We start from the raw sequence: 26,967 nt of genomic DNA on the forward strand, positions 1-26,967 counted from the left end.
CTGGTATGATATAATTTAAGAGCTGATATGGAAATCATTTTGGACTGAAGAGAGAAATTTGAAATGGGTGTATGACAGATAAGTATCCCATAGAATTTGGAAAAGTTGTCCAGGTTAAAAGGTTGCAACACCCTTTTCGTTTTCACACTCAATTACATTTATAATGTTTCAAACATCTAATACTGGAAAAAAATGCTTCTCTCTCTTTGAAGGCACTTTGGAGCTCCTCATAGATATATAAACGAGCCCTGAATACCTTTGTTTCATACTGTTTTTTCTTAATAATCTGATTGTTTTGTCTTTTAACTGTTGCTATTTTGAAACTCGTTATGCTTATCTGCTTGTTTTATTGTTTATACTGCTTTTCTGCTGGTATGGTTTTACTGCTGCTATTATTTTTTATAGATTTTTGTGTTTTATAGATTGTGGTTTTATGGCTTGTAACTATGTTATGAATGAATTTTATGTTTTTAATATGTTGTGAGCCCCTAAAAGACTGGCTTAGGAATATTGAAATAAATGTTAAATAAAATGCATGTCTACCCAAAAGTTAAGTCCCACGAAGTTCAATGGAGTTTGCCCCTAGATAAACAGGCACATAATTGCAGCCTCAAATACTATCAGTTAATTTCTTATACACAGAATCACAGTGTACGGTAAGCAGGTCAACATTTTTCTGTGTTATAACATTTTTCTTTGCCAGTTCCTAGTAGTTCAGGCAGCCATTCTTGCCAGTGCCTCTTACTTCAAGGGTTTAAAATATACACAAAACTTGCACGTCAGAGTTCAATGTAACTCATATAATTTTCAGTAACTTTCCCCTAATTTTCACTGTGTACATTTGACAAGGAAGAACATGCACACGAGATCTCAAATTGTAGGAACAAGTAATTTAAACAACGAGACCCTTGGATTCTTGAATCCAATTTAAACAAGTAGTTCTGAAGCAGATATGAACTCTAGAAGGAAACAGCGCAGTCAAACACCACTCAGCTCAAAGAAAATGAGCAGCAGAAACATGACTTTAAAACACACAAGGGACCTAGTAAGACCAAGTTCATAACAAGCTGTGCTTTATTTGTGCTGCCTGGTAACGCCATAGTCCTAATTTTAAGCGAAATGATTTCTATGTTTACACTGATTACCGCCCCCCGCATCACTCTAACTTTCAAGAAACAAATGTGACTTCACATGGGAATTTATTAAGTTAAAGGGTGACCTATGAGACTGGTTGTTCTCCACCAATTTCAGTCACATCTCAACTCTTTTCTTATTGATGGCATCAGCAGCGCTTGCAGACCTATATATAAATTCTTTATGAATAATTAACAGAGGTGCAGCCTAAAATATCTGAGCAGTTTGATGTTGTGCAGCTGATGTTTCACATTTCTGCTTCAATGCCCTGCATTTACAAGCCATGCCACTAAAGCAAACATATTGCGCTACACCAGGCTGCAAATCTCAAGCTTAGAACACTATCAAATAGAGAAAACACAAGGAATAAGAATGTATTTTTAAAACCCTTATTTCTTTGATTAATGAAACAAGTGTGTTAAAAACAGAAAAATGAAAATCTTCTAAGCTTTGGACATCTGTCAAATCATCATATGAGTTTGGAACTTTCTCTGCACAATATATTTTTTTTATGCCTGGAGAATACACATGAGAAATTTATCATTGCCTCCAGTGTTTTTTGAGCCAATTTCCTTGGCAACTGAGAAGTAACCCTAGATCCCATGTCTTTGCATGGTTCTTAGTTAAGAATGAACCTTTACATTTGCCCTAAAAGGCACAGAAAATCCTTCCCTTTAGACCATGTTTTCCCAAGTTCAAGGGTTACAAAATCCTATGCTGTCTCTGATTTTCAGATACATTTTATTATACTTGTCAAATGTTACCTACTTCAAGCTTTGTAAGTGAAGCTTGTACAGCATTAATGGTTAACAATTTAATGCCACTTCCACATTTAAAGCACATTTCTACAAATTTAACAGACATGGCTACCCCTGGGAAGAAACTGCATTTTACCACCCACAGAGCTACAATTCCCAGTAGCTACAGTTCCTAGGATTGCTTTGAAGAAGCCAGGACTGTTAAATGCTATAAAAATGCTTTGGATGTATGATGTGGATATGAAACAAAATGAAAGTTTGCTATTATTGCAAGGGTGTCAAAAGGATCAGAAAAATCTTTCGAGGAAGTTCTGTTTGCAAACTGGCTACCATATTCTTCAGCAAATATTGTCTAGCAAGGAACTTAATCCATTTAAAAACAACAGAACTGACTTACCGTATTTTTCGCCCTATAGAACGCACTTTTCCCCCTCCAAAAATGAAGGGGAAATGTGTGTGCGTCCTATGGGGCGAATGCAGGCTTTCGCTGAAGCCTGGAGAGCACCGACGACCCCCCCCCTTTGCTCTCCAGGCTTCAGGAAGCTATCCGTTAGCCGTGGGAGATGCTGCTCTCCCATGGCTAGCGGAGAGCTTGCCGGCACCCAGAAGCTTGGGGCGCACTGAACTCAGCACGCCCCAAGCCTCGGGCTTCGCGCAGTCCTCCGCTTGCGGATAGCAGCCTGTTCTGGGGGCTGGGGTCGGGGGAAGCTGGGGGGGGAATAATTTTTTTTTGTTTATTTCCCCCCCAAAAAACTAGGTGCTTCCTATGGGCCAGTGCGTCCTATGGGGCGAAAAATACGGTAATTGTACCCAGAATTTTTGACCACCACTAAATCATCCTTTGAAATGTTACACCTCTCTGTTAATTAGCTTCGGTATATTTAGTGCCACTTGTGCCATCTAGTTACATAGCCTCCAGCTTATACCATCGCTGCTCCACCACCTGCTGTTTTATTTTAAATGCTCATTTCAATGGAGTTCTCAGCAAAAAGGTCCAAATGAAGTTATATCTGAGACTTTTTAGGCAGTCTGACAGCTTAAAAATTAAATTTGAATCCAAATCAAATACTTCTATGTTAATAAAATATATAACTAACTTACGGAATTCACTGCCATAAGATGTGGTGAAGGCCCCTGTCTTAGATACCTTTAGGATATTAGTCAAGTTCATGGAGATCTTGGACACTGAGAACCAGCACCGAGGGCCTTCTGGCAGTTCCCTCATTGCGAAAAGTGAGGTTACAGGGAACCAGGCAGAGGGCCTTCTTGGTAGTGGCGCCCGCCCTGTGGAACACCCTCCCACCAGATGTGAAGGAAATAAACAACTATCTGACTTATGGAATACATCTAAAGGCAGCCCTGTTTAGGGATGTTTTTAATATTTAAATGCTGTATTTGTTTAATATTTAATGCTGTATTGTTTTAACACTCGATTGGGAGCTTACTGGCATGTGGTTGAATAGCAGACACTGTGTGACACACAATGAATTGAGTGCCACTGGCCTTATACTCTGCTTCTGGGGATTTCCAGAAGCACATGGTTGACCACGGTTGAAAACAGGATACTCGACAAGATGAGCCTTTAGTCTGATTTAGCAGAGGGGTCATTCCACACCAAATCACCTGATTTTAATACTCAACCGTGCTCTCACGATTCAGATTTTCTTCACACACAAAAACTATGTGTAGATACCTATGAGATAACCTCAAATTATTTTTAAGAGTTTTTTTTGGTCCAAAATTGGGTGCCGGAGAATGTTTTTAAAATTCCGATTTTTGCGCAATTTAGGCTAATGCAATTTCTGCATCAGTTTAGAAAAAACCCTTCTGTTTCGCTTATTTTTCAACCAATTGGGCTTATTTTGGTATAAAAATAAAGCTATTTGTGGTCCTTTTCAAAATAAGGTATAAAAATGTTATTAAGTGCCACACAAAAGGGTCACCGACCAAAGTGAATTTTTGTCATTTTATTCCCGGTAGGTTCGATAAGCCATAGCATACAAACCACAACACATGTATCATACTTCTTTTGTAGAATGGGCTAACCATGTACTTGTTATGTTTTAAAAATAAGGAGGGTGTTTTTTGTGGTTATAAAATAAATTGATTTTGAAGTAAACTTTTTACAATTTTTTTTTTGTACAGGTTTAAGGTCTCTTTGAGCCTGAAATAACTCAAACATTCATGAGAATAGTTAAAATTATACCCTCTTATGTTACAATGTCATCTGAAGTTATTTTTGCATGATTTCACTGTTAGCTTACCTTTGTAGTCAAAGGCTACATCATACCTTTTGCCAATTTCTGCACCTGCTTGTGGACTTTATTGTCTATGCCATATGTTCTCCCTGATAAAGTTGATTATGAAGGAACTGGAATGCCTCTGGCACATAGGGAACCCACCAGTAGTCATTCATAGTTGGTCAAGAATATGTTGGTGAAGGACCAGGTGGATGCATGAACTGAACTTTAGCATCCCTTTCCTCTACACAGTGGTCTAGTATCTTCCCAATCCACCACTTTCTGTCACACATAACTGCATAAAACCTTTCTGGAATAATATTGACTAGTTCTTTTGTTTTATCACCAACAGTGGCTTTCAAAGATTTGTCAGAAACTGAAACCCGCTTCAAGCGTTCAAGCGTTCTTTTGTCCAGTGGTTTGAAGAAGTGGTTCTCTCTGGTGCCACCTACTGATAATGAATTATGAGACCATCAAGAACTCTTCGTTTGCACCCACCTCAGCTGATGGTGTGAAAAACACCTGAATTCCCTTTATGTTTTTGGAAGCAAATTCAAATAAATCTAGTGCATTCAAAATTTGTCCCTCTACAGTTCTCTTAAGACTTGCTCTTGTAGCAAGGCACTTAATCATTCCCCTTACTCCATCACACACATTTTTACCATGGCCAGTGGCAAAGAAATACTATTCAGCAGTCACGCCATAGTCCTCTTCGTGATAACACAGATTGATAAAGTTCTTGTAGTTATTTTATTGTGCTGAACTACAATCACTAAAATAGACTACATTTGTTAAATGTGGGTGTTTTTGTCTCAAGTATTGCAACACTGACTCCTGAAATGTGAAAAAAGCTGTAGTGTCATGTTTATGGCAGTCACTGATGAAGCATATGGACTTAGACTTCAGTTCACTTTCACATTTGTAGTAGATCACAAATGGGTGTAATGTACTATCAACTAAAAGCCGCCCTTGAAAAGGATTAAAGAACCAAAGGATTTGACAAAAAAATATCCTATCTGGAGAAGGATATTTTACATAATAATCAAAAGACACTTTCAAAAATGTACAAACTACTTTTGAATTGGCAAAGAAAGGAGGAAGATATCAAAGAAATTACAGTAAAATGGGAGAGGAACCTGGGACATACAATCAAATCCAATATTTGGAACGAATTATGGACTAAAAATATAAAATTCATGGCTTGTTTTCTTATAAGGGAAAATCTTATGAAAATGTACTATAGGTGGTACCTGACCCCTATAAAACTTGCAAAAATAAATAAATCAAACAATAACAAGTGCTGGCGATGCAAGGAACAGATAGGTACATACTACCATATGTGGTGGTCCTGTCTAGAGATACAAAGATTTTGGAATATGATTTATGAAGAGATAAAGAGATTGATAAAAACTACATTTAGCAAGAAACCGGAAGAATTTTTACTAGGAATGGTTTCAGATAATATTCCCAAAAATAAAACTAGGCTATTTATGTATGCAATGTCAGCAGCGAGGGTTATAGTGGCAAAACACTGGAAAGATAAAAATACACCCACTAAAGAGGAATGGGTAGTTAAATTGTGCGAGTACTTGGAGCTCGCAAAGCTGACAGATGCAATAAGAGATAAACCTTAAAAAATGGTGAAAGAAAAATAGGAATGTTTAAATAATTATTTAGGGGACAAGGGCTGAACAAGAAAGACCTGGTTATGTTTAGAATGATACCGCATAGAGAAATGCTCCCTGATACCACAATGAGGGATTCCTTTGGAATGCAGATAGAGAGAATTGATAAGAATAATGATCTGTTGTGAGCTTGATGGAAGTGTACAATAGATGAGCTTTCCTGCTTTGGCTCATCTTCCTTTTTCTTTTTCTTTCCCCCCCTATTTTTCTTTTCTTTTATCTTTCCCATAGCTGCTTATGTTCTGTGTCATGTACTTCGTTTTTTTTTTGTAGTTTTTGTATTTTTTTCATTATTATTAAGGAATTTTCCTTTGTAATATTGGTTGTCTATATTTATATGTACTTGTTTAAAGCAAAATAAAAGTATTAAAAACAAACAAATGGGTGTAATGTAACCTGAATGTTATGCCAGTGAAAATCTTGAACAGCATCTTGAAGAATGCAGGTGTAATTTTCTGCAAAGTCTGCTAAAATCAAACAACATTGATCATCCAAATCGGCTTTCATTTGCTTTAAGCTTTGACTCTGTGACTTGGTTATAAAATGGTGCCTTGTTAGCTACTAATTTTGCAATCAGGAAATCAACGAATTCATCAACTGGTTTTACTAAAGTTTCAAGGGATGATCAGTCAGTGTGGAGCCACTGTTTAAAAACAACTGTTTCTTTAGTTTCAAAGTATTCTAACCCCATAAGAAAATCTTGAAGTACAGACTCATTAGGGCATTCAGGACAATGGGGAAGCATGCATTCTTCTGACTCCAGGTTACACACTAGTTTTAGGAGGAGTTATTGACACAGCATGCTTAAATGCATACTCTGCATCATGAGTTTAAGGTTTTGATGATAGGTGCATACTCACACTGAATGAATCCCCCAACTATTTAGTTACACACTCTTTAGGACGTAGTTCACAAAACTTTGTAAAAAGATTTTTTTTCATCAGGATTATCTTCCTTGAATAATAAGTAGACATCTTTTAAGTTATGAAGCATTGGTCTCTTTGTTCTCAACTCTCTTTTGCCACTTTCTCTTGGAAAAGAAACACAGCTTTTTTACTAGCCAAAACTCTACTGATATCATCTTCACAGTAAAAATTCCTTACTTTCTGAACAACTTCAGCACTTAAGAGGACGGCTTTTCCTCTTGAGGTGGTGATATGGAGCCAGCAGTCACTAAAAGTAAGCTGCGATTGCGAAAAGCCTCCGGTAGGATTTTCCTCCATGGATGAATTATATATTTTATATATATATATATATATATATATATATATATATATATATATATATATGCAGGTTTTGGTGTCCTCGGGTGTCTTCCCGTGTAAAAGTTGGGGTGTCTAGGCGACGTTTCGACGAGGTCTCACTCGTCAGCTTCAGGCTGGTGCTTTCGGCTTCTTGTTACTGGAACAGAGCGGGATCTCAATGTTTGAGTTCCTATAAATACTGTAGAGGGGGTGTGGTGTCTAGCCTCCAATGTTCTGGGCAGAGAGGAAGTTCCCAGGCTAGTGTGCCTTTTCTTCTTTTGTTCCTTAATTACTTGAGAGATACCTTGAGTGATTTCTTGAGTGATATCCTGAGTACCACTTAGGTGGGTCATTAGGTGTGGATTAGTTGCTAAAGTCTTTGTGTCTTGACCTCTTGAACTTTGTGAAGAGTTTTCCTGAGAAGATGGCTGTATTGCACTTAGTTGTGCTTTGGCTTGGCTTCGTGTATAGGGGCGAGCTGTGGTTTTGTGGCTTGTGTCAGCCAGATCTGTGTAGGGATTGCAGGGGGGTGCAGCATCCGGAGGTGCCACCATGGATTGGCTACTGGATGGTGTCAGTAATTCATCTGTGGAGAGGGTCTGGGTTTGGGTCTGGTGTGGTTGATTGGTGTTGGCGTTCTGTGTGCCTCTGGATCTGGTGTCAGTTTTTGTGGGGAGGGCTAATTTCCAGATGTCTGGCAAGCGGGATGTGTCGTCACGCTTGTTCATGTTGTGAGGGTGTTTCTCTATCTCGATGGCTTCCATGATTATTCTCTTGTGGTGATGTTCCGTGTTAAAGAGCAATTTGGAATCTGCAAAATTAATTTCGTGTCCTGTTTCTTTCATGTGTTGGAAAAGAGAGGAAGTTTTTTCTTCTTTTTTGACGGCATTCTTGTGTTCTGCGATACGTGCATTTATTCGTCTGTTTGTTTGTCCAATGTACGTGGCTGGGCAGACTTTGCAGGGTATTTCATAGATCCCTTGGTTTTCCAACTGGATTTTATCCTTGGGGTTTCTGAGGATATTGGCTATTTTTTGGTTGGTGCAAAAGGCTGTTTTGATATTGTGTTTATGGAGGATTTTGCTAATTTTATCTGTAGTGCCCTTGATATAAGGAAGGAGGGCCATGCCATTGTTTTCTTCTGTGTCTTGGTTTTTGGGGGGTGTTTCCTTTTGGATTAGCTTCGTAATCCTGTTTTGCTGGTATCCATTGGCAATTAACACATTTGAGAGATTCTGTAACTCAGTTGTCAAGTGGTCTTTGTCAGCCAGGCGTTTGGTTCTGGAGATGAGAGTCTTGGCTACGGAGTTTATTTGTGCAGGGTGGTGGTGTGATTGTGCATGTAAGTAGCGGTTGGTGTGTGTTTTTTTCTGGTAGATAGTGTGTCCTAGGGAGCCATCAGGTTTTTTGTAGATTAGGACGTCAAGGAAGGGAAGTTGGTTGTTGGCTTCTATTTCCATAGTGAATTGTATTTTGGGGTGTAAGTTGTTGAGATGTGTGAGGAAGCTATCCAGTTTTTCCTTCCCGTGTGGCCAAATTACAAAGGTGTCGTCAACATATCTGAGCCAAAGTTTGGGTTTGTGTTCTGACTTGTCTAAAGCATTGGTTTCAAAGTGTTCCATGTACAGGTTTGCGATGACCGGTGAGAGGGGTGATCCCATAGGTGCTCCTTCTATCTGTTTGTATCTTTGTCCATTGTGGATGAAGTACGTGTTGGTTAGGCAGTGGTTGGTCAGGTCCAAGATGTATTCGGGGGGATTGTATTTGTTTTGAATAGCTGTCAAGGCTTCATTAATGGGCACTTGTGTGAAGAGAGATACAACATCGAAGCTCACAAGTAGGTCATTAGGATGTAGGTTTTGCTTCTTTATTGTTTCTATGAACTGGAAGGAGTTTGGTACGTGTGAAGAGATGGATTCTGCATAGGGCTGAAGTTGCTTGGCGAGAAATTTAGCGAGATTTTGTAGAGGTGAGCCTATGGAGCTGACTATTGGTCTGAGTGGTGTTCCTTCTTTGTGTATCTTGGGGAGGCCGTAGAGTTTGGGGCATCTGGATGATTTTTCTCTGGGGATGATTCTTAGCTGGATTTCTTCACTGATAGGAGAGGCTTTTATTTTGGATTTGGTGGTTTTTTCCAGATAGGTGGTGGGATCTGTTTTTATAGGTTTGTAGGCAGGATCTTGGAGTAGCTTTGATAGTTTTGCTTGGTAGTCCGATGTGTTCATCACCACTGTGGCATTACCTTTGTCTGCTGGGAGAATGATTATGTTGTTGTCTTTCCTCAGGTTGGTGAGTGCTTTCTGTTCTTCTTTGTGTAAATTGCTTCTGGGTGGTTTGCTGGAGCAGAGGATGTTGGTGACTTCAAGTCTGATTTTATTGGCTTCATCTGGGTTGAATTTATTGGCTTCATCTGGGTTGAATCCCCACAAAAACTGACACCAGATCCAGAGGCACACAGAACGCCAACACCAATCAACCACACCAGACCCAAACCCAGACCCTCTCCACAGATGAATTACTGACACCATCCAGTAGCCAATCCATGGTGGCACCTCCGGATGCTGCACCCCCCTGCAATCCCTACACAGATCTGGCTGACACAAGCCACAAAACCACAGCTCGCCCCTATACACGAAGCCAAGCCAAAGCACAACTAAGTGCAATACAGCCATCTTCTCAGGAAAACTCTTCACAAAGTTCAAGAGGTCAAGACACAAAGACTTTAGCAACTAATCCACACCTAATGACCCACCTAAGTGGTACTCAGGATATCACTCAAGAAATCACTCAAGGTATCTCTCAAGTAATTAAGGAACAAAAGAAGAAAAGGCACACTAGCCTGGGAACTTCCTCTCTGCCCAGAACATTGGAGGCTAGACACCACACCCCCTCTACAGTATTTATAGGAACTCAAACATTGAGATCCCGCTCTGTTCCAGTAACAAGAAGCCGAAAGCACCAGCCTGAAGATGACGAGTGAGACCTCGTCGAAACGTCGCCTAGACACCCCAACTTTTACACGGGAAGACACCCGAGGACACCAAAACCTGCATTCCTGTACCCGTGAAAATCTACGAAAGCAAATATATATGAAGATGACGAGTGAGACCTCGTCGAAACGTCGCCTAGACACCCCAACTTTTACACGGGAAGACACCCGAGGACACCAAAACCTGCATTCCTGTACCCGTGAAAATCTACGAAAGCAAATATATATATATATATATATATGCAGGTTTTGGTGTCCTCGGGTGTCTTCCCGTGTAAAAGTTGGGGTGTCTAGGCGACGTTTCGACGAGAACGCCAACACCAATCAACCACACCAGACCCAAACCCAGACCCTCTCCACAGATGAATTACTGACACCATCCAGTAGCCAATCCATGGTGGCACCTCCGGATGCTGCACCCCCCTGCAATCCCTACACAGATCTGGCTGACACAAGCCACAAAACCACAGCTCGCCCCTATACACGAAGCCAAGCCAAAGCACAACTAAGTGCAATACAGCCATCTTCTCAGGAAAACTCTTCACAAAGTTCAAGAGGTCAAGACACAAAGACTTTAGCAACTAATCCACACCTAATGACCCACCTAAGTGGTACTCAGGATATCACTCAAGAAATCACTCAAGGTATCTCTCAAGTAATTAAGGAACAAAAGAAGAAAAGGCACACTAGCCTGGGAACTTCCTCTCTGCCCAGAACATTGGAGGCTAGACACCACACCCCCTCTACAGTATTTATAGGAACTCAAACATTGAGATCCCGCTCTGTTCCAGTAACAAGAAGCCGAAAGCACCAGCCTGAAGATGACGAGTGAGACCTCGTCGAAACGTCGCCTAGACACCCCAACTTTTACACGGGAAGACACCCGAGGACACCAAAACCTGCATTCCTGTACCCGTGAAAATCTACGAAAGCATATATATATATATATATATATATTGCAAGACTCAAGACAGTTGCTAAAACTAAGGAAAACTAGGGGAAATAATGCAACAATAAAATGAGATCAAAATTAAAACTTATCTGAAAAAGCAGGAGAGCCAGGTGTAACATCTTGCTGAGTCAGGTAGGAGAAAAAAACTGAGGAAGAAGTGCCTACCTCCCACAAGTCTTTGCTCCTGCCTGAGGTCATGTGAGAGAAAATACCCAATCCACTGTTCCCAGCCTCCCATGAAATAAATTCAAGTTATGCCCACCAAACAAAGTAAGGGTTTCAACAAGCAAGTTCTACACTTAAACAAAACTAGTTGGATATGAGCAGTTTTGAGCAAGCTTCAAAAAACATACAACTCTTTACAAATACTATTTATAGGAATTATGAAGAAACTACTGAAAATAACAAATTAATGTATTTTTGACTGTCTAATCTCACTTTATTTTTGTGCTGTTTTCTTAAGCCAAACCTGGCAGTAATATTCTTCTTACCTACATCAGATTCCCGATGACTCAGAACAAAAGCTAAATCTAGTGCAAGTTCAGGACTGATGAGTGACTCAGAATTTTTGCAAAACATCCGAAGAAGGTAAGGAGGAAAAGCGCTTGGAGATTAGAACCTGCTGATGATACAAACCTCAGAAGTACTTCCAAAACTTAAAAATAGACAAGCCTGGCTATGGTAATAGTCACTGAAAATCTTTCAAAATTGGATTATTGCAGTGCACTCTACATGGAATTACCTTTGAAGAATATTTGGAAGATCAATTGGTCCAGAAAACAGCAGCAAGGTTGTTACGGGTGCCTATGGGGTAATTTTACACTTATCCAGCAACAACTACATTGGTTGCAAATTTGTTTCTGTGCACATTTCAAAGTGTTAGTAATTACCTTTATGCTCTTGAATGACTTGGCTCCAGGATACTTCAAGGATCACCTCCCATATCAGAAAGATCGCTTCCTCAGAGCTTATGGAGACACCCTTCCTGAAGCGTTGTCCATAGTGCGGCCGTGATCGTATAGTGGTTAATACTCTGCGTTGTGTTGCCCACAGTGTTTTCTGCCAAATGGTGTAAATATATGCGGCACATGTGCAGCGCATATACATATATTTTCATGCTGCCCATCTGACTGGGTTCCCCTAGCTACTGTGGGCAGCTTTCAGCTAAAAATCACTCAGAGAGCTTCTAGTAGATCCTGGTCTATCTTCTCCCACCCCACCCCCCAAACTACACCACTGCCTTAGTGACAATAATCACAAACAAATAACTTTTAAGAGTAGGGGAATCCTTTGAGGTTTACACATTAGAACATATACAAAACTGCTAGTCAGCATTCTGTTTTCACAGTAGCCAGCCAGTTGTCTATGGGAAGCCCGCAAGCAGGACCTGAGTGCAACATTACTCACGATTCCCAGCAGGTATTCAGACGTATACTACTTCTGACAGTACGTGGCTATCATGGCTAGTAGTCACTGAGAGCTGCCTTCTCCTGTTCGGTCCTCTTCTAAAGCTGTCCAAGTTGGTGGCCATCACAACAACTTGTGGGAGCGAATTCCATCGTTTAACTATGTGCTGTGTTCTTTTGTCCTAAATCTTCCAGCATTCAGCTTCATTAGATAGTCCCACGTTCAACTATTATAAGAAAGGGAGAAAAGATCTCTCTACCCTTTTCTTCAAACCATGCACAGCTCTATCATGCCTCCCTTACCTCTTTTGTAAACTTAAAACACCCCAGATTTTGAAATCGTTCCTCATGCAGGAGTTGTTCCAATTCCTTTCCTAATGATCTTTAGCATGCAATTCACATTTTTCACAGCTGCCCCACAATGGTTCAAATTTGTCATTGAGCTATCCATTACAACCCAAGGTATTATTCCTGGTCAGTCACTGCCATTTCTAACCAGGAATGTACCATATATGTGAAATTTTTTTGCTCCGTTGTGCAACTCTTTACATTTGCTTGCACTGAACTGCATTTGCTATTTTACTGACCATTCATCCACTTTGTATAGCTCCTTTTGCAATCCCTATTTGAACAATTTGGTTTCATCAGCAAACTTGGCCACCTCACTGCTCACCCCTAATTCTAAATAATGAGTGAACAAGCTAAAAAGCACAGGTCCAAATACCAATTCTTGAGGGTCTTCACTTTCTACATCTCACCTTTGGGAGAGCTGTCCATTTATTCCTAGCCTTTGCTTCCTGTTTCTTAACCACTTACTGAACCATAAGATAATCTCTTCTCTAGGTTATCTACAGGGCCCCTTCAAATAATTGGAGTTGTTTGGTATGATAAGTAGATTTGTATCCAAGAAAGAAAAGGCTGCTTCTTTGGAGAGTTTCACCCTAGACTCCCAATTATTCTCTGCCCTAGTAGTGATTGACATTTGGTGCTTTTTTGCATCAGGTGCTTTGACTCATTGTCAATTACTCCTCCACCACCTTTCAGCTCATCTGAAGTCTCTTATAATAAACTTTTCCAGATAGAACAGGGGATAAACAAGGGCTTGTCTAAGTCTCTCCAGACCCTCCTAGTGAACCAGGACTTCTTTGGTGTAACCACATGGTCTCCCTGAAGCTGCCATTTCATATCCCCTCAGAGATATGCAGTTGTTCCTGTTTTCGCTCCAACAGCTTGAATTTGGTACTCTCCCAATGTACTCATGAATAAACTTTATTGTAAGAAAACCCTGATTGAGCATCAATGTAGGATTACTTTGGATGCTACCATTCCATATTGCTAGACATTAAATTTGGAGCTCCCACCCAACCCTTTGGCACACTAAGAGAACTAAAATACCATCTGTGTCATATCCACCATCATCCCTCAGATATAGCTCCTATATTCTACCATTTTAACATTGCTCCCTTGACCTAAGGATACCATGCTCCAATTGCTCAGGATCCAGAAGGTGTGACACAAAATCTTCTTTTTCACAGAAATTTACCTTACGATGTTGACTCTAGGATGGATGTGTATTTATGGGAATGTCACAGATATATTTTCAGTCTTGGTGCTCTACAGTTTGTTTTCCTGCTGAGTGTTTCCTCCTGCAGTGAATTCTATGAATGAGAAAACACTACCACAGGACAACACTCTCTCCCCAAGCCAGACACTATTCCTATTTACCAGATTATTTCTGAGTCAGATTCCTCTATGTCTGAAGAGGAAAATACTTGGGTCTGATTATCCCTTGAGGGAAGATCCACATTATATTATTTCATTCCTCTTTGATACATGGAATATCATCAAAGATCCTTTAACAACTACAGAGATGAGCTGAACCACATACCATTTCTCTAGTGATGAGGCTTGTATGTTTTCACCCCCCCCCCCCGTTAGATGGTCCCAGTTAAGCCAATAGAGAGGGGTTCACTGGTTGGTATTCAACTAGCATGTCTCATAGGCACAAGCATTTTTGCTTACACAACAGAATTCCCCCCTCCTCCCACCTGCTCTCCCCAGATCTGCTCCATAGGATTGAGGGAACCCCTAGAATAGATTTAGGAGGAAATGGGGCAAGGAGAAGGTAAGAACATTCTGTTACACATGCAGAAATTATTGTGCTGATGGAACGTGCTGTGTTGGAGACAACCCACTGTCTCTCCTCTCCCTCTGATGCAACTGCATGGATAGTGTAGGAAAGCTACCAGAAAATATATGAACAGACCTCTTACTCCCTCATTCTAAAATTAGTAGATGAAGTAAAAGAGTCAACTGCCTGTAGCAGAATCTTGTTTTCTGTTCAGACTTCATCTACTGAACATCCTCATCGCGTGGGTAACCAATGTGGTAGCTCTCAAACATTGTAGAACTACAACACCTGACTACTGGCCATGCTGGTTGTGACTGATGGGAGCTGGACTCAAACTACAGCTGGAGGGCACCACCCTACTACCTCTCCAAGGAGACGGGCTAATTTATCTCAACCCAAAAGGTTACATGACTATTTCTAATGTTTTAAAAGTGTGCAGAAACACAATTTACTATTCTTGTCACACATATGTGTACTCCTTAGGTCCTGGATATATATTTCCAACAATTTATTTCATTGTGACACAACAGAATGATTGCAGAAAATGCATCAATGGGAAAACAGCATAGATTAAAATTTTATGGAATTGTCCACAATCCATTTTTTCTCTCCATAGAGATTAGATGATTGCACACAGATGGGATTCTGCTTTGAAACCTGATGGGATTACATTTGTATTATCATTTCTATTTCTGAAGCAAACTGCATCTCTTAACTGGGGATGTGGGATATAACCAAAAATTAAACAGAGCTTTTTACCTTTAGCCTCAAATACACAGTGAAGGCCAGTATGAAAAACTGAATGTGAATTAAAAGCTCACCGAGCTCTGATAATTTTGTTGCTGATGAGGTAACTCAAAGCTCAATTCTATGTCAGAAATCTTAGTTTGCAATAGTGCAAAAATATGATTAAACTCAATAAATGTTCAAGTTTATTTTATAATATTATATATAATTAAGTTTTTATATTATTTAGCCTATAATCAGAGGGGAAATAGAAAACAATTACTTTTATTTAATTGTTCTCGATGTTTGCATGGTAACTTGCCCTTTCCTGTATTTGCAAACATCTTGTTGCTACAATAATATAATTTATGTTTAATTTGTGGAATGGAGGGAAAAGGGACAGTGGTCCTTTGAAAAATATATGAAGTATTGTTTATCTTATTTCAAATTTTTTTTAATGTTGTGAAATGAAAATATCTAGGCATTCACAATTTTTTCTTCTAGGTAAGCATGCCAAAATAAAACACCCTACAAGGTAAATTGTCAGTCATCTTCTGCCTGAGCACAAAAGAAGACATTTTCTCTCATAAAAAGTACTGTGGCTTGGATACTTTAATCTTCATAAACATTCAGGTGGCAATTTCTCAGTCCATAAGGAAACAGCACAGCCAAACCACTTAGCTGGTTGTCCAATTTACAAGCTGTCAAAGCCAAATATTTGTAAGATTATTTTCCCAACCATCTGCAGGTGCTGGTGTGGGAATTAGTCCCTCTGTGTTTACTGTATGTTGCAGAGATACTTAAAAAAAATAATTCAACTTTGAGGACCAGATACTAGTGAAAAGAAAGCTAAAATTCCCATAATCTAAGGAGTATGGTGTTTCAGGTCAATTTCCTAACAGTTCAATCCTATACACATTTGGTTAGAAGTCAATCCTAGAGTGCTCAATGGTATTGAGCCCTGTTCCCTTGGGACACAATTCTGTGGTTCCTGGGTGTTGAAGGGACAATAGGGTATTACTCCATGGGCATAGAGGGAGATCAACTCTTAAGAGGCCCACTCCCAGGAAGTACAGAAATTGTGGAGAGAATCAGAACTTACAGGGTTAAGAAGTTCTGAGTGACGTCTCACATTCCTGAGGCGTGGCTAGTTTTCACAGAGGGGAGTGTTCTTTCTCTGTGTGTTCAGTCTGTTGTTCTGTTCTCCTGACGGTGAGGAAGCAAGATGTGTGCTCGCTCACCGGGTCTAACTTCTGTCTGAGTTATGTATGTTTTTCTACACGATTAAAGAGAAGAGCTAAGCCAAAACGCTCGTCAGTAGCTTGATTTATCACACATGCACCGCATCAGTTTCTACACTGTGTTTACTCTGCTACAAGTGGCTGACGGAAAGCAGAGCTGGACAGGGAAGCGTGCCGGGCTTCAAAGGACACGCAAACAGCCATAAATTACGTCACAGCATAGAAATGACCTTGCCCATCTGCCACTGGTGCTCTGATGAGGGTGGGCATTTTAGGAGTGCATCAAGAGAGAGTTTGGATCTGCTGGATCCAAAGCTCTCCAAATCTCTTGACATTGTCCTGCCCATTAGGAAATATGGCTCTTGAGTTGAAAAAGGTCTATTGATCTATTGTGTATATATCTTATGTATGTTTAACAGATGAAAATCATTGAAAGACTATTTGCTCAGTTTATTTTTATAATGGTAAGAGCAGGGGTCAGCAACCTAAGGCTATGGGCCAGAAGCAGCCCGTGGAGGCCATTTGAACAGCCCACAAGCCGCCCCCAAACTGACTTGCCCGCACGCGCACTGTGCTAAACCGGCACAGTGTGGCGCGGGGACTCGTTTCCGCAGCACCAGAAATTGCGTCTGTGAAGACACCAAAAATCGCACGCGCGATCCAGCCCACAGAGCGATCTCCGGGGGATGGATCTGGCCCACGCAAGATAAACCTTGCTGACCCCTGGGTAAGATCTTTTTTAAAAAAAATTGGCTGAGATGCAAAAATTTAAGACATACATACCACCTCCATATAACAGGAATTCTTTTCTAAGCTGGTAAAAAAAATTGCTTTTGTTTATAGGTTCTGTTGTTCCATATATTCTAGCTGGGTTTTGTGTAACTGTGTATTTTTTTCTACATCCTTTTCAGGGTCAAGGATTCCTGTCAAGGTTTCATTCTCTTTATCATCTAGTATGACTCCTTTCACAATGCTTCATCTCATAATTACTGAAATAAAGTACAGTCATTTGAGAAAAACTAGGAAATTTGTTTTCAAATGCCACACTTTTAGAATCTCTCCCTGTTTATCATAGGTAAGTTGATGGTCATCAAGATTTTGACCCATCATTTTCACTAACACCTTATGGAAGTTTTAACAGACTTCTATCCTAGCTTTTCTTCAGTCTACAGAACACAGTTAGTTCATGGTTCAGGACTTTCCGCATCCCTCTAAGCACTTGGTGCCCCCCCAAAATCTGTTTCTCAGCGGGACTTTTGAGAATGGTTAGAGGTAGGGTGCAGGAGCTCAAAGTGAAGGGAGTTGCTGGTGGAAGACACACACACTCTTTACACAAATGGAAGAACAATTTAAGTTCTAAGCCATAATGTTTAATACTAGAATCTTGATAGGAAAGCAATGTGTAAAATTTTGTTCCATGCTACAATTGAGCCACTTGTGGAGCCAATTTTTAAGAAAGGGCTTAGGCTACGTAAGGCCAAAAGACCTGTTCTGGAGGGTTCACCAAGTCTTGGAGCTCATATTTTAGGGGAGGGGGGCACTGAGAGTTGTGAGAGCAGGTTTCCTCTTCCATTAGCAGATTCCTCCACTGGATCAAAAGTGATTCTATGAGCCCAAATGGGCATACTTATGAATAACTATAGAGATAACTGATTAATAACTATAGAGATAACTATTAATAACTTAATAGCTACTGCATGTTTAAAGTTTGCACTGCTTATAGAAAATAAGCAAAATAATTTATCATTCAGAAATAAGACTTTGAACATGTAATTTTAAAATACTACAGACTTTAACTAATAAGGCAAACTTAAATTTCCTTTCTGAACACTATTCTCTCAGACTAATGCAAATTAAGTTTGGCCAAATGAAAAATCCCAGCTGTTCTAAAGACTGTTTTAGCAATCCAGCAATCATATATTAATACTTAGTTGCCTACCCAAAGTTTTGCAATAACCATACCTACAGCAATAATTCAATTTAGCATCATCTCAGTGTCAGATCTGAATTTCACAAGCATTTTATCTAAACATTTTACAAGGCAGTGGGGTGTAACAGATCACTATTATTACTATTATTAATGCAATTTGTATACTGCCCTTCATCCAAAGATCTCAGGGTGGTACACAACAGAAAAAAAACAAAATGAGAATACAAAAGGCATAATAAAACAAAAGCAAAAAGCAAATTAATAACCCCCCTCGTACATACTAAAAAGCCATATAATGTTAATCAGCTGAACACATATTACATATCTTTAGGTGCCAGGTTAGCCTCCCTGCAGACAGCATTCCACAAACAGGGAATAGATGGAGCACTGAACATCATTGCTCACCCATGAAGGTCACTGACTAGGCCTAGCCAATTTAGCACATAGTCTTGTAAACATAATAGAGGTTAATCTCTTCATTCAGGAAGGTGTCCTACAATCTCCAGGTTTCCAAGTGATATCTTTCTCTTGGTTGCTTTAATATTTTTACCGTATAATGCTAGGCAAAACAAAGTATATTTCATTCTCCAAACTGCCTGGTCAAGTAACTTAGACCTTCTTAAATTTATCCCATGTCCTCTACCCCAAGAAATTTAGGAAGATAGGAACCCGCCTTACACCAGGTCAGACTCTGTTCATCTAACCTAAAATTATCTCCACCAACTGGCAGCAGTCTCATACACTACTGAGCTATAGTCTCTCCAATTGCACTCTTTTGATACTATACGCTAAGTCACTTTTTAAATCAAAGGAATTTAGGAAAGCAGTTTGCAGTATGTTTGTAAGTGATAGAAATACAGTGAAAATTTTCACAGGACATGCGCCAGTGGGTTGCAGAGGACAGGGAAAAGAAGCGGAGCTATTCCATTGTCTCTGCTGAGTCTCTGGCCTTCCTCAGCTGTCACACGGTGACAGCCATTCTTTTTTAGCCATTTCCATCCCAGATTGCTACTGTAAGAACTCGAACTTTAAGAAAGTTGCCCAGGTTTGCCTTTCCCCCTCCTCCTCCTCTCCAGGTCTTTTATTTTCTATCACACTTTTAAATAATTGAAGTCTAAGGGCAGGGGCTGTCCTACTACAGATTTCTGGAAGTCACTCTGGAAGTCCTTTTGGGTAAAGAGCATGGTAAAAACACTTTGAATAAATAAACAACTATTGACAAGACACAGTATTTCTGGATCTGCCCCACAGTATACTATAGTTACTGTACTGAAACACATAAGTGTCTAATTTGGAAAAGAGTCAAAAAGTTTAAATGTGATGGTTGTAGCAAAGATGTCCCATTAGTCTGCAAAACTTCTGCCTGCAAAACGGGACTCCCTCTTCCTCTCCTCTCTCTGTGTGCCCCCCAAATCTGCTACAGAGGGCTGTGGGAACCTCCAAAATAAATTGGGGGCATGTAGGCACATGGAGAGATGAGAATTTTCCCTGCACAGGTGGGCATCCTTGCGCTAACAGGATGACTTCATTGGATACAACCTAGAGATTTCTATTCTTTCACTATTTCCTTATATAAAGATAAACTTTATCTTTCCATCCAGTTCCTTTGATCCCTTTAAATGAATTTGCCAATACTTCTAAGTATTTCCAAAGTAGGGGAAGCTCTGTATCTTTCTTCTTCTTGATCTATAACTTATGTTTCAGCAGGATAATTGTACAAGCCTAATCCAACTCACACCAGTATTCAAAACTACACTATCTAAACCACTGTATCAGCATACTAAAAAGCAAAATAATTATTCAGTAAGCATAGCCATTCTCAAAGACAGGAAAAGCTCTCTCCTCGATGAGCAAACAAGCAAAAAAAGGGGGGGGCGAGAAACTCATACTGTAATTAAAATGTCAACTGACAGTTTCTAAATCTGCATTCACTAAAACCTGGAAGCTTGGATAAGATATTTTCTCAGGTGTCAACAATGAATTTAGACAAGATTACAGAAAAAAACTCCCTCCAGTTCGCATAGACCTCATTGCCTTTAGGCTATGCTGAATGTGCAATGCCAAACACAGCATTCTCCATCAATCACAGGTGAGAACGACCAGAGGCAAGATTTGCAAACTCTCAAAGCTTCCAAGTAGGAAAGAGCAGGTTTTGAATGAAGATTTAATTATTATTTCTACCATACTATAATTTTGATTTTCTCTCTCTCTCTCCCCAGTGCTCTTGCAAAATTATATTCAACTTATCTGTAGTCTCTACACAGTTCTTGAGTACACACTGCTTACAATAACGAGAAAACACTTCACACTAAAATGAGGCAAGGTCAACTCTACATAGCACAGAGAAGCCAACATTTGTACTTCCAGCCTGATTAAACAAGAATGCTGAAGTACACTGTTGTAGAATTGCTTTTCAGTTCATACATTCAGCTGCCCATCAAGCATATTGTATTCAAGGGTAGGGAAATCGAGAATGTGAACAAGCCTGAACATCTAAATTTCAGGTGTTTTGAATGCAAAAATATTTACACAAAAAATATTTTTTAACTTTGTAATTTCCTTCTGAATATTTAATAAAGAAACCCCTAAATATAAAAAGATGAGGAGGTAGTATTTGCTGAGCATTTTTGTGTCGAATATAACTCTGCTGCTCTAGTGTGAAATAATGCTAAATGGGCTGTGGCTGTATTAAAAATGGTTGTGTGTATGACAGAGACGAAGTTCAGGAAAGGTGGAGACTGATATTTTTTATTTTTTGGAGAGCACAGCATCGGAAGGGAGCTGAGCAGAGTGGAGGAGGGTGGGACACAAGTTGAAGACTTGTAAGCAGAAACTTTCAATCTTCTCTTCTTATGTATGAAGGCGGTGTAAGTGCACAAGCCCTGTGCATTCTGAACAAGTCTACAGAAATGCATTCAATATATTAAAACATCCCAATTGTTTTAAATCTTCCATATATTTAATAGTAGTACATAAGTATTAATTTTAGTGGAAATCCACCCAAAAAATGAGGCAGGGCGGGACTCTATTTAGCCAGGATCCAAGCAAGTGGAAAGGAGATCCACTGAGCATGAAGAGTCATTCCCAACTACCACCGCCTGCATCCCCCACTCCGCTTCAGACACTGTTCCAGAAAATATGCAACTTTCACAAGTAGCAATTTGGGGAGAGAGGGGGCAAGCATGCAAGGAGCTGCAACAGGAAAGGGGGTCAGAAAAGTCCTACTACATGCAAAGAACGCCAGGCACATGTCCTCTGGATTCTGCCTGTTATTTTTAATCACTGCTCCAAATAACAATTGACTATTGAACTAATAGTCAAATTAGGATCTCGAAGTCAAATTAGCAACATGTAAAGTGGTTCAGTATAATTTCATAATTGAACCTTGCTCTTATTTCAGACACTGAATACATATTAGCACTCTGCTATACTTCTCATGCAAATAACTTATGCATATTTATCTGTGAAGTCATTTTAATCCATTTGACTATTGATAAGCATAGATATATTCGGTCTTCAGATGTTCTATCAGTTTTCATGCTTAAAATCACAAAGCAAAGAGGCAATATAAAAGTAGTTAATGCCTTGCATGTATGCAAAAGCATGGTTGCTAAGCAACCAATAGATAACAAGCCTGAGAGAGAGAAGGGAAGTATGTTTGCAGTTCCAATTGACTTTCACTTACAAAACGGAAAATCTTGGTTGAAGGCTCAGAAAGAGTTCACAGAGACTCATTTCACAGCTTATTTTACTGTGGTCATGACAAGGCCACCCAGTATTTCGCTATTTCTATTTTAACTGAATTTAATAATTCTACTTCTGTAAAGGAAGGCATCCTAAATTGGGTTACTCCTCCCATGTGCAATTGTGGAGCTTTGAACCTATGCTTCATCTGCCAACTCGAGACCCAGGCTGCTTCTTTGCACCATGTCCTCCCTTGGAATTGTCAGTTAAGATGGGAGGGTGTTGGCCTGCAAGCAGTACAATGGTGCTGAGCTGTGGAGACATGCTGCTTTCACATGTGGCTAGCAGGTAATTCCCACTTCTAAGAAAGAACACAACACTGTGGACATAGGTGTGGCAGTTCCCAGACCACATGCCCAGGGGCAAAAGAACCTTGAGGAGGGGAAGCTGTGGGAGACACCACTAATTGCAAAAAATGGCAAGGAGACATTTGGCAGTACAACAACTCTGCCAGGAAGGGAGGCCACTCTGGATCAGAAATGGGGAAACACATTATAGACCCACTGAAGGGCAATTGGTGGTGGGGTGTTGCTATCTAACCCCGTCAAACTGGATAATCTACCCAGGGGTCCAGGAGTGGTGCAAACAGATTGTGCATTGAAAATTTGTGATAAGGGGAAGAATTACAACTTTCTGATCTAAGTTTTTGACTCAGATTGCCATTCCCCCTCCCCTACAGCAGCTTCTTGTGAAATTAAAATGGCGATCAGCTTCCAGGCTAGTGTCCTGGAGTGCCACATACAAGGTGATCACACATCAAAAATTTGAGAAGCAATAGAAATGAAGAGTTTCACCAAACATACACCTCGAAAAACCCTAAAAAGGAACTACTACCCATTGCCATCACTATCGCATAGTTTCCACTTCCCTCTTTGAAATTATTTTGAATTTCAAAATGTAAACAGGATGATCCATAATCCAACAGATAATGTGTTAGTCGCTAAAAAGAGGGCACACTATACAAACAATGACATGCTAATTCTTTGATAACTGCAACATCAAGTGTAGACTTCCTGCATAAGTTAGCCATCAGACCAAATAGCACAGACAGAAATCTTCTATTACATCATCTCAAGCACAAAACATTCAAGCTGCAAAAAATCAAGTAACACATACGTGTGTGTACATGAACCGACATCAAATCTTCCATAATAATAGTAGAACACAAACTCAAGAAATAACATTAATATAGATACTAAGTTCAACACCAGTTCAGTTTTTCTGTAACATATACAACCCCCCACTGGTTTTCCACTGTGATGTTGATATTTGATTGTTTGTGTTTTTAAAAATGTTTGTGTTTTTAATGCAATAGTACGGGAAAGTTTATAAACATATATAGCCAGGAAAAGTGTTTGTTAGTTAGAAAGTGATTTACAGCTCATATGCTGAAAATATTAGAAAGTCTACAATGGTGACTAATTAAAGAAGACCCAGAATGAGTTCTGTTTATTTCTAATAAAAGTATTTACTGTGCTGTAATTGAAATAAAAGCATACTGTAATTACAGAGTCATGGTAATTAATTTTATTTTATTTGATCACTATTGTATTTGAACTTTTCATTATAGTTCTTGGAGACAATTTACATCACGTTTACGACATTACATATTATTATTAACAGGAAGAAACATTTAATAAAAGGATGGCAGTGCAGAAAGAACTAAAAATAAATACCAAAGGATGAATACTGTGATGGTAAGATTACTATATTATTTTCTAGAAAACTATTCACATATGATTTCCAGTTTAAATGAAAGAATATAAGAAAAGAATGTGTGGCGGCATATGCCAAGCAGCATTCTTTGTATCCTGGGATCCTTCAGGAGGAAGGATGGGATATAAATGTAAGGAATAAGTAAATTTAATGTAAATTTAATGCAGATGAAGACAACCAAGTATATTTGACACAACACATCATTTTACAGTTTCAGAGAGATTAAACCAATTCTATTGTTTGCCAAACAGATTTTTCAGATGATAAAACTGAAGAATTATCTTCTGTTCCATCTGCCAACTTTCTAGGGTAGAGGACATAATTTATTTTATTTATTTAGAAAAATGTTATAAATCAATCTGAGGGCTCTCTAAGAGGTTACATAATAAAATTATCAAAGAAATACATACAAAAATAGTGAAACCCCATATATATATAAATACATAACTATATAAAATAATTATCAATAATGAGATAAAATCAGCACAGGTTTTAGGAACAATATGTAAGTAAATTTGTCTGCTCTCATATCAGATCCCAAGAGAGATCGGGGTAGTAAAAAGACTCAAATGTTGCAATCTAATGTGCCATGTTCTACTGTAATGCCTTTCCCACTACTCCAAGTCCAAGAACAACTTTACAGCAATTAATTTTCTTTGGATGAGAGGGCACAATACATTTATAAGCTCAGTTGTGATGAAACACTCATCTGTGGTTAATGGAAACAGGAAACTAAAGCTTCCTATCTCCTCCTTTTGGCTGCACTGAAATAGAAGGAAAAAGGAACAGCGCACTGTGGCTCATTCTTGTCGTGCTAAACTGTGGTTCATCATGACATCTGAATGTGGCCATGGTGTCTTTATAACCCTCAAAGAAAGTGCGGTGGAAACAAATACAGCTAATCCTGTAAACACTTGCCACAACGCAAGATGTTTGCTTCAATCAGTTTACAGTTTCATACTCTCCCTCCCTGTCTCTGATTTCCTGTTAGTTTGAAGTGTAAAACTAGCGCCAAACTATTTCTTGGCCTCTTCTCCTAGCACCACTGGATGTTACATTCTGAGGATAAGGAGAGAGATTTCTAGCTGTCAGGAAACTATCCCAGTCATTAAAGAACATCACAGTTATTTTGTTGGTCTGTGGACACTTGTCAGAGGACCATTCACAGTGATTAAGATAGGCAAGTTTACATCAACATTTATAATGTCTCTCCCTCTGAGGTCCCCAAATGAAGAGATAAGACTGGATAACCATGGGGTGGTTATCCATGGTTCTCAGTCTATGCAGAGATACAAAAGTAAATGCATGCTAGAAACAATACCAGAGTTTCAGTGGCCCAGTTTGCGCAAAATGCTAAGCCAAACCATTGGAGCAAATGTGTGGGCTCCTGGAGAGGAGATCACAGTTGCTTTCCTCCCTCCAGGCATTGAGCTAAGCCATAGCTTAGCTTGGTGCACCATCCAAATTCACGCTTGTGGTTTACCTCCCTCCAGACAAACCACAATTTGAACCCAATGTTTGTCATATGGCTTGCAGCTTGTGGTTTGTCAGGAGAGCTAAACCAGAAGCTCAGGTATGGGTAACATTCAAGTCCAAATCATGACTTAGCTTAGGACAGTGCAGTGCAGTGCAGCAACAAAACAAATGGGGAGGAGAAAAGCTGCCACAATCTCCTCTTCAGGGACCTGAACAGCCATAGTTTGGCTCAGTGGTAAATGTAAACAAGTGTAATATCTTCATACTGACATCATTAATTGAGTTACATGAGAGGCAGCAAAGAATGGATCCTCATTCTGAAAGCTGAGGAGACCAAACTTGAGGCAGTAATTAAACCTGCAAGCAGCCAAAATGTAGCAAAAAAATCTAAATCTGTTCTGTCAATTTTCATTAGCTAACAACTTGTTCTACTTATACCCTTTAATAGGGGCAGCAGAGATACGTGACAGACAGCTGCATTGCTTTTTCCACCCATGGCCTAAGATTGATTTAGGAATTTCATTCTGCTTCCTTACCTCCCACCCAACCACTAAGAAAGCTCAGCTGAAAACCAAGACAGCGCAGGATACTGACCTCTCTAGATTCTAGAGCAGGCATGTCCAAAGTCCGGCCCCGGGGCCTAATCCGGCCAGCCAGTTGGTTTAATCTGGCCCCTGCGACAGTTTATTTCCTGAGGTAAAATCCCCAAAGAAGGTCAACAGCTTTGGTCAGCCCTCACACACGTTCACTTCATCATATCTGGCCCTCTTTGAAAAAAGTTTGGACACCCCTGCTTTAGGGTATTATTCAACCCTATTTCCCTGATCAAGAAATGGGTAGACTTATGCACCAACTAAAGAGTTGTGCTGTATAATAGTCTCTCTGGTATGAGTATCTTTAAGAAAGGAACTGGACGCTACAAGAATAAGGTTTGAGGGACAAGTGGCCTGATGGAAAAGGGGCATTCTTAGGTCCAGCTTTCTCTTACCAAAAGGAATGAAGGCAATTTTGGGGAAAGCTAAGTCACACAGAGCTAAAGAACTACAATAAGAATGGCATTTCGTTAAGTAGTACAGAACTTCTTTATGAAGCAATTTGCAATAGGGGGAGCTATCCACAGAAGCACACAATGGCTTCATAAATGTTTTAAAAACGAGGCACTATCTTGCAAAAGTGAGCAAAGGGATCTGAAAATGAATTATTCAATTACAAGGCTCAGTCACATCCTTTAGGTAGAATAAATGTGTCAAAGTGTCCCCTCTATTCCCAAAAGCACAAAAAGGATGAAAAAAATACTAACCAAGGAAAAATATACTCTACAGTTAATAGCCATCAATCCTGTTATAAATGTTAATCAATACTTTCAGTATTTACCTTAACTCAGATCCTAATATTCACCTTGTTTCCACCAGTAGAAGAGATTTAAGAACATAAGACGTGCCTGCTGGATCATTCAGTTCATTTTGCCCAGCAATGATTCTGTTTCTTTTCAATCTTTATAATCAATAGTCCAAAAACTCCAGCAACTGTAGTCCTCCCCAGTCCTTCAGTGGGGGAGGGGGCAATTACTGGGTTGTTATTTTTTTTTATTATGC

General features: G+C 39.6%; 1 protein-coding gene across 4 annotated transcripts in view; it reads right to left on the reverse strand.

Moving 5' to 3' along the window:
- AVEN (apoptosis and caspase activation inhibitor) overlaps window positions 1-26,967 on the reverse strand; it is a 104,459-nt gene that overhangs the window by 15,121 nt on the left and 62,371 nt on the right. The window contains exon 1 of one of the 4 annotated variants that reach the window (XM_083745229.1): window positions 11,893-12,205. The exons of the other annotated variants lie outside the window; for them this stretch is intronic. Coding sequence (XP_083601355.1) covers window positions 11,893-12,109 — 217 coding nt within the window. The 5' untranslated portion in view covers window positions 12,110-12,205. Of the gene's footprint in view, window positions 1-11,892; window positions 12,206-26,967 lie in introns of those variants that run through there. 4 annotated transcript variants of the gene reach the window in all.

This window comes from Podarcis gaigeae (assembly GCF_964106915.1).
Source record: "Podarcis gaigeae genome assembly, chromosome: 1".
Lineage (NCBI taxonomy): Eukaryota > Metazoa > Chordata > Lepidosauria > Squamata > Lacertidae > Podarcis > Podarcis gaigeae.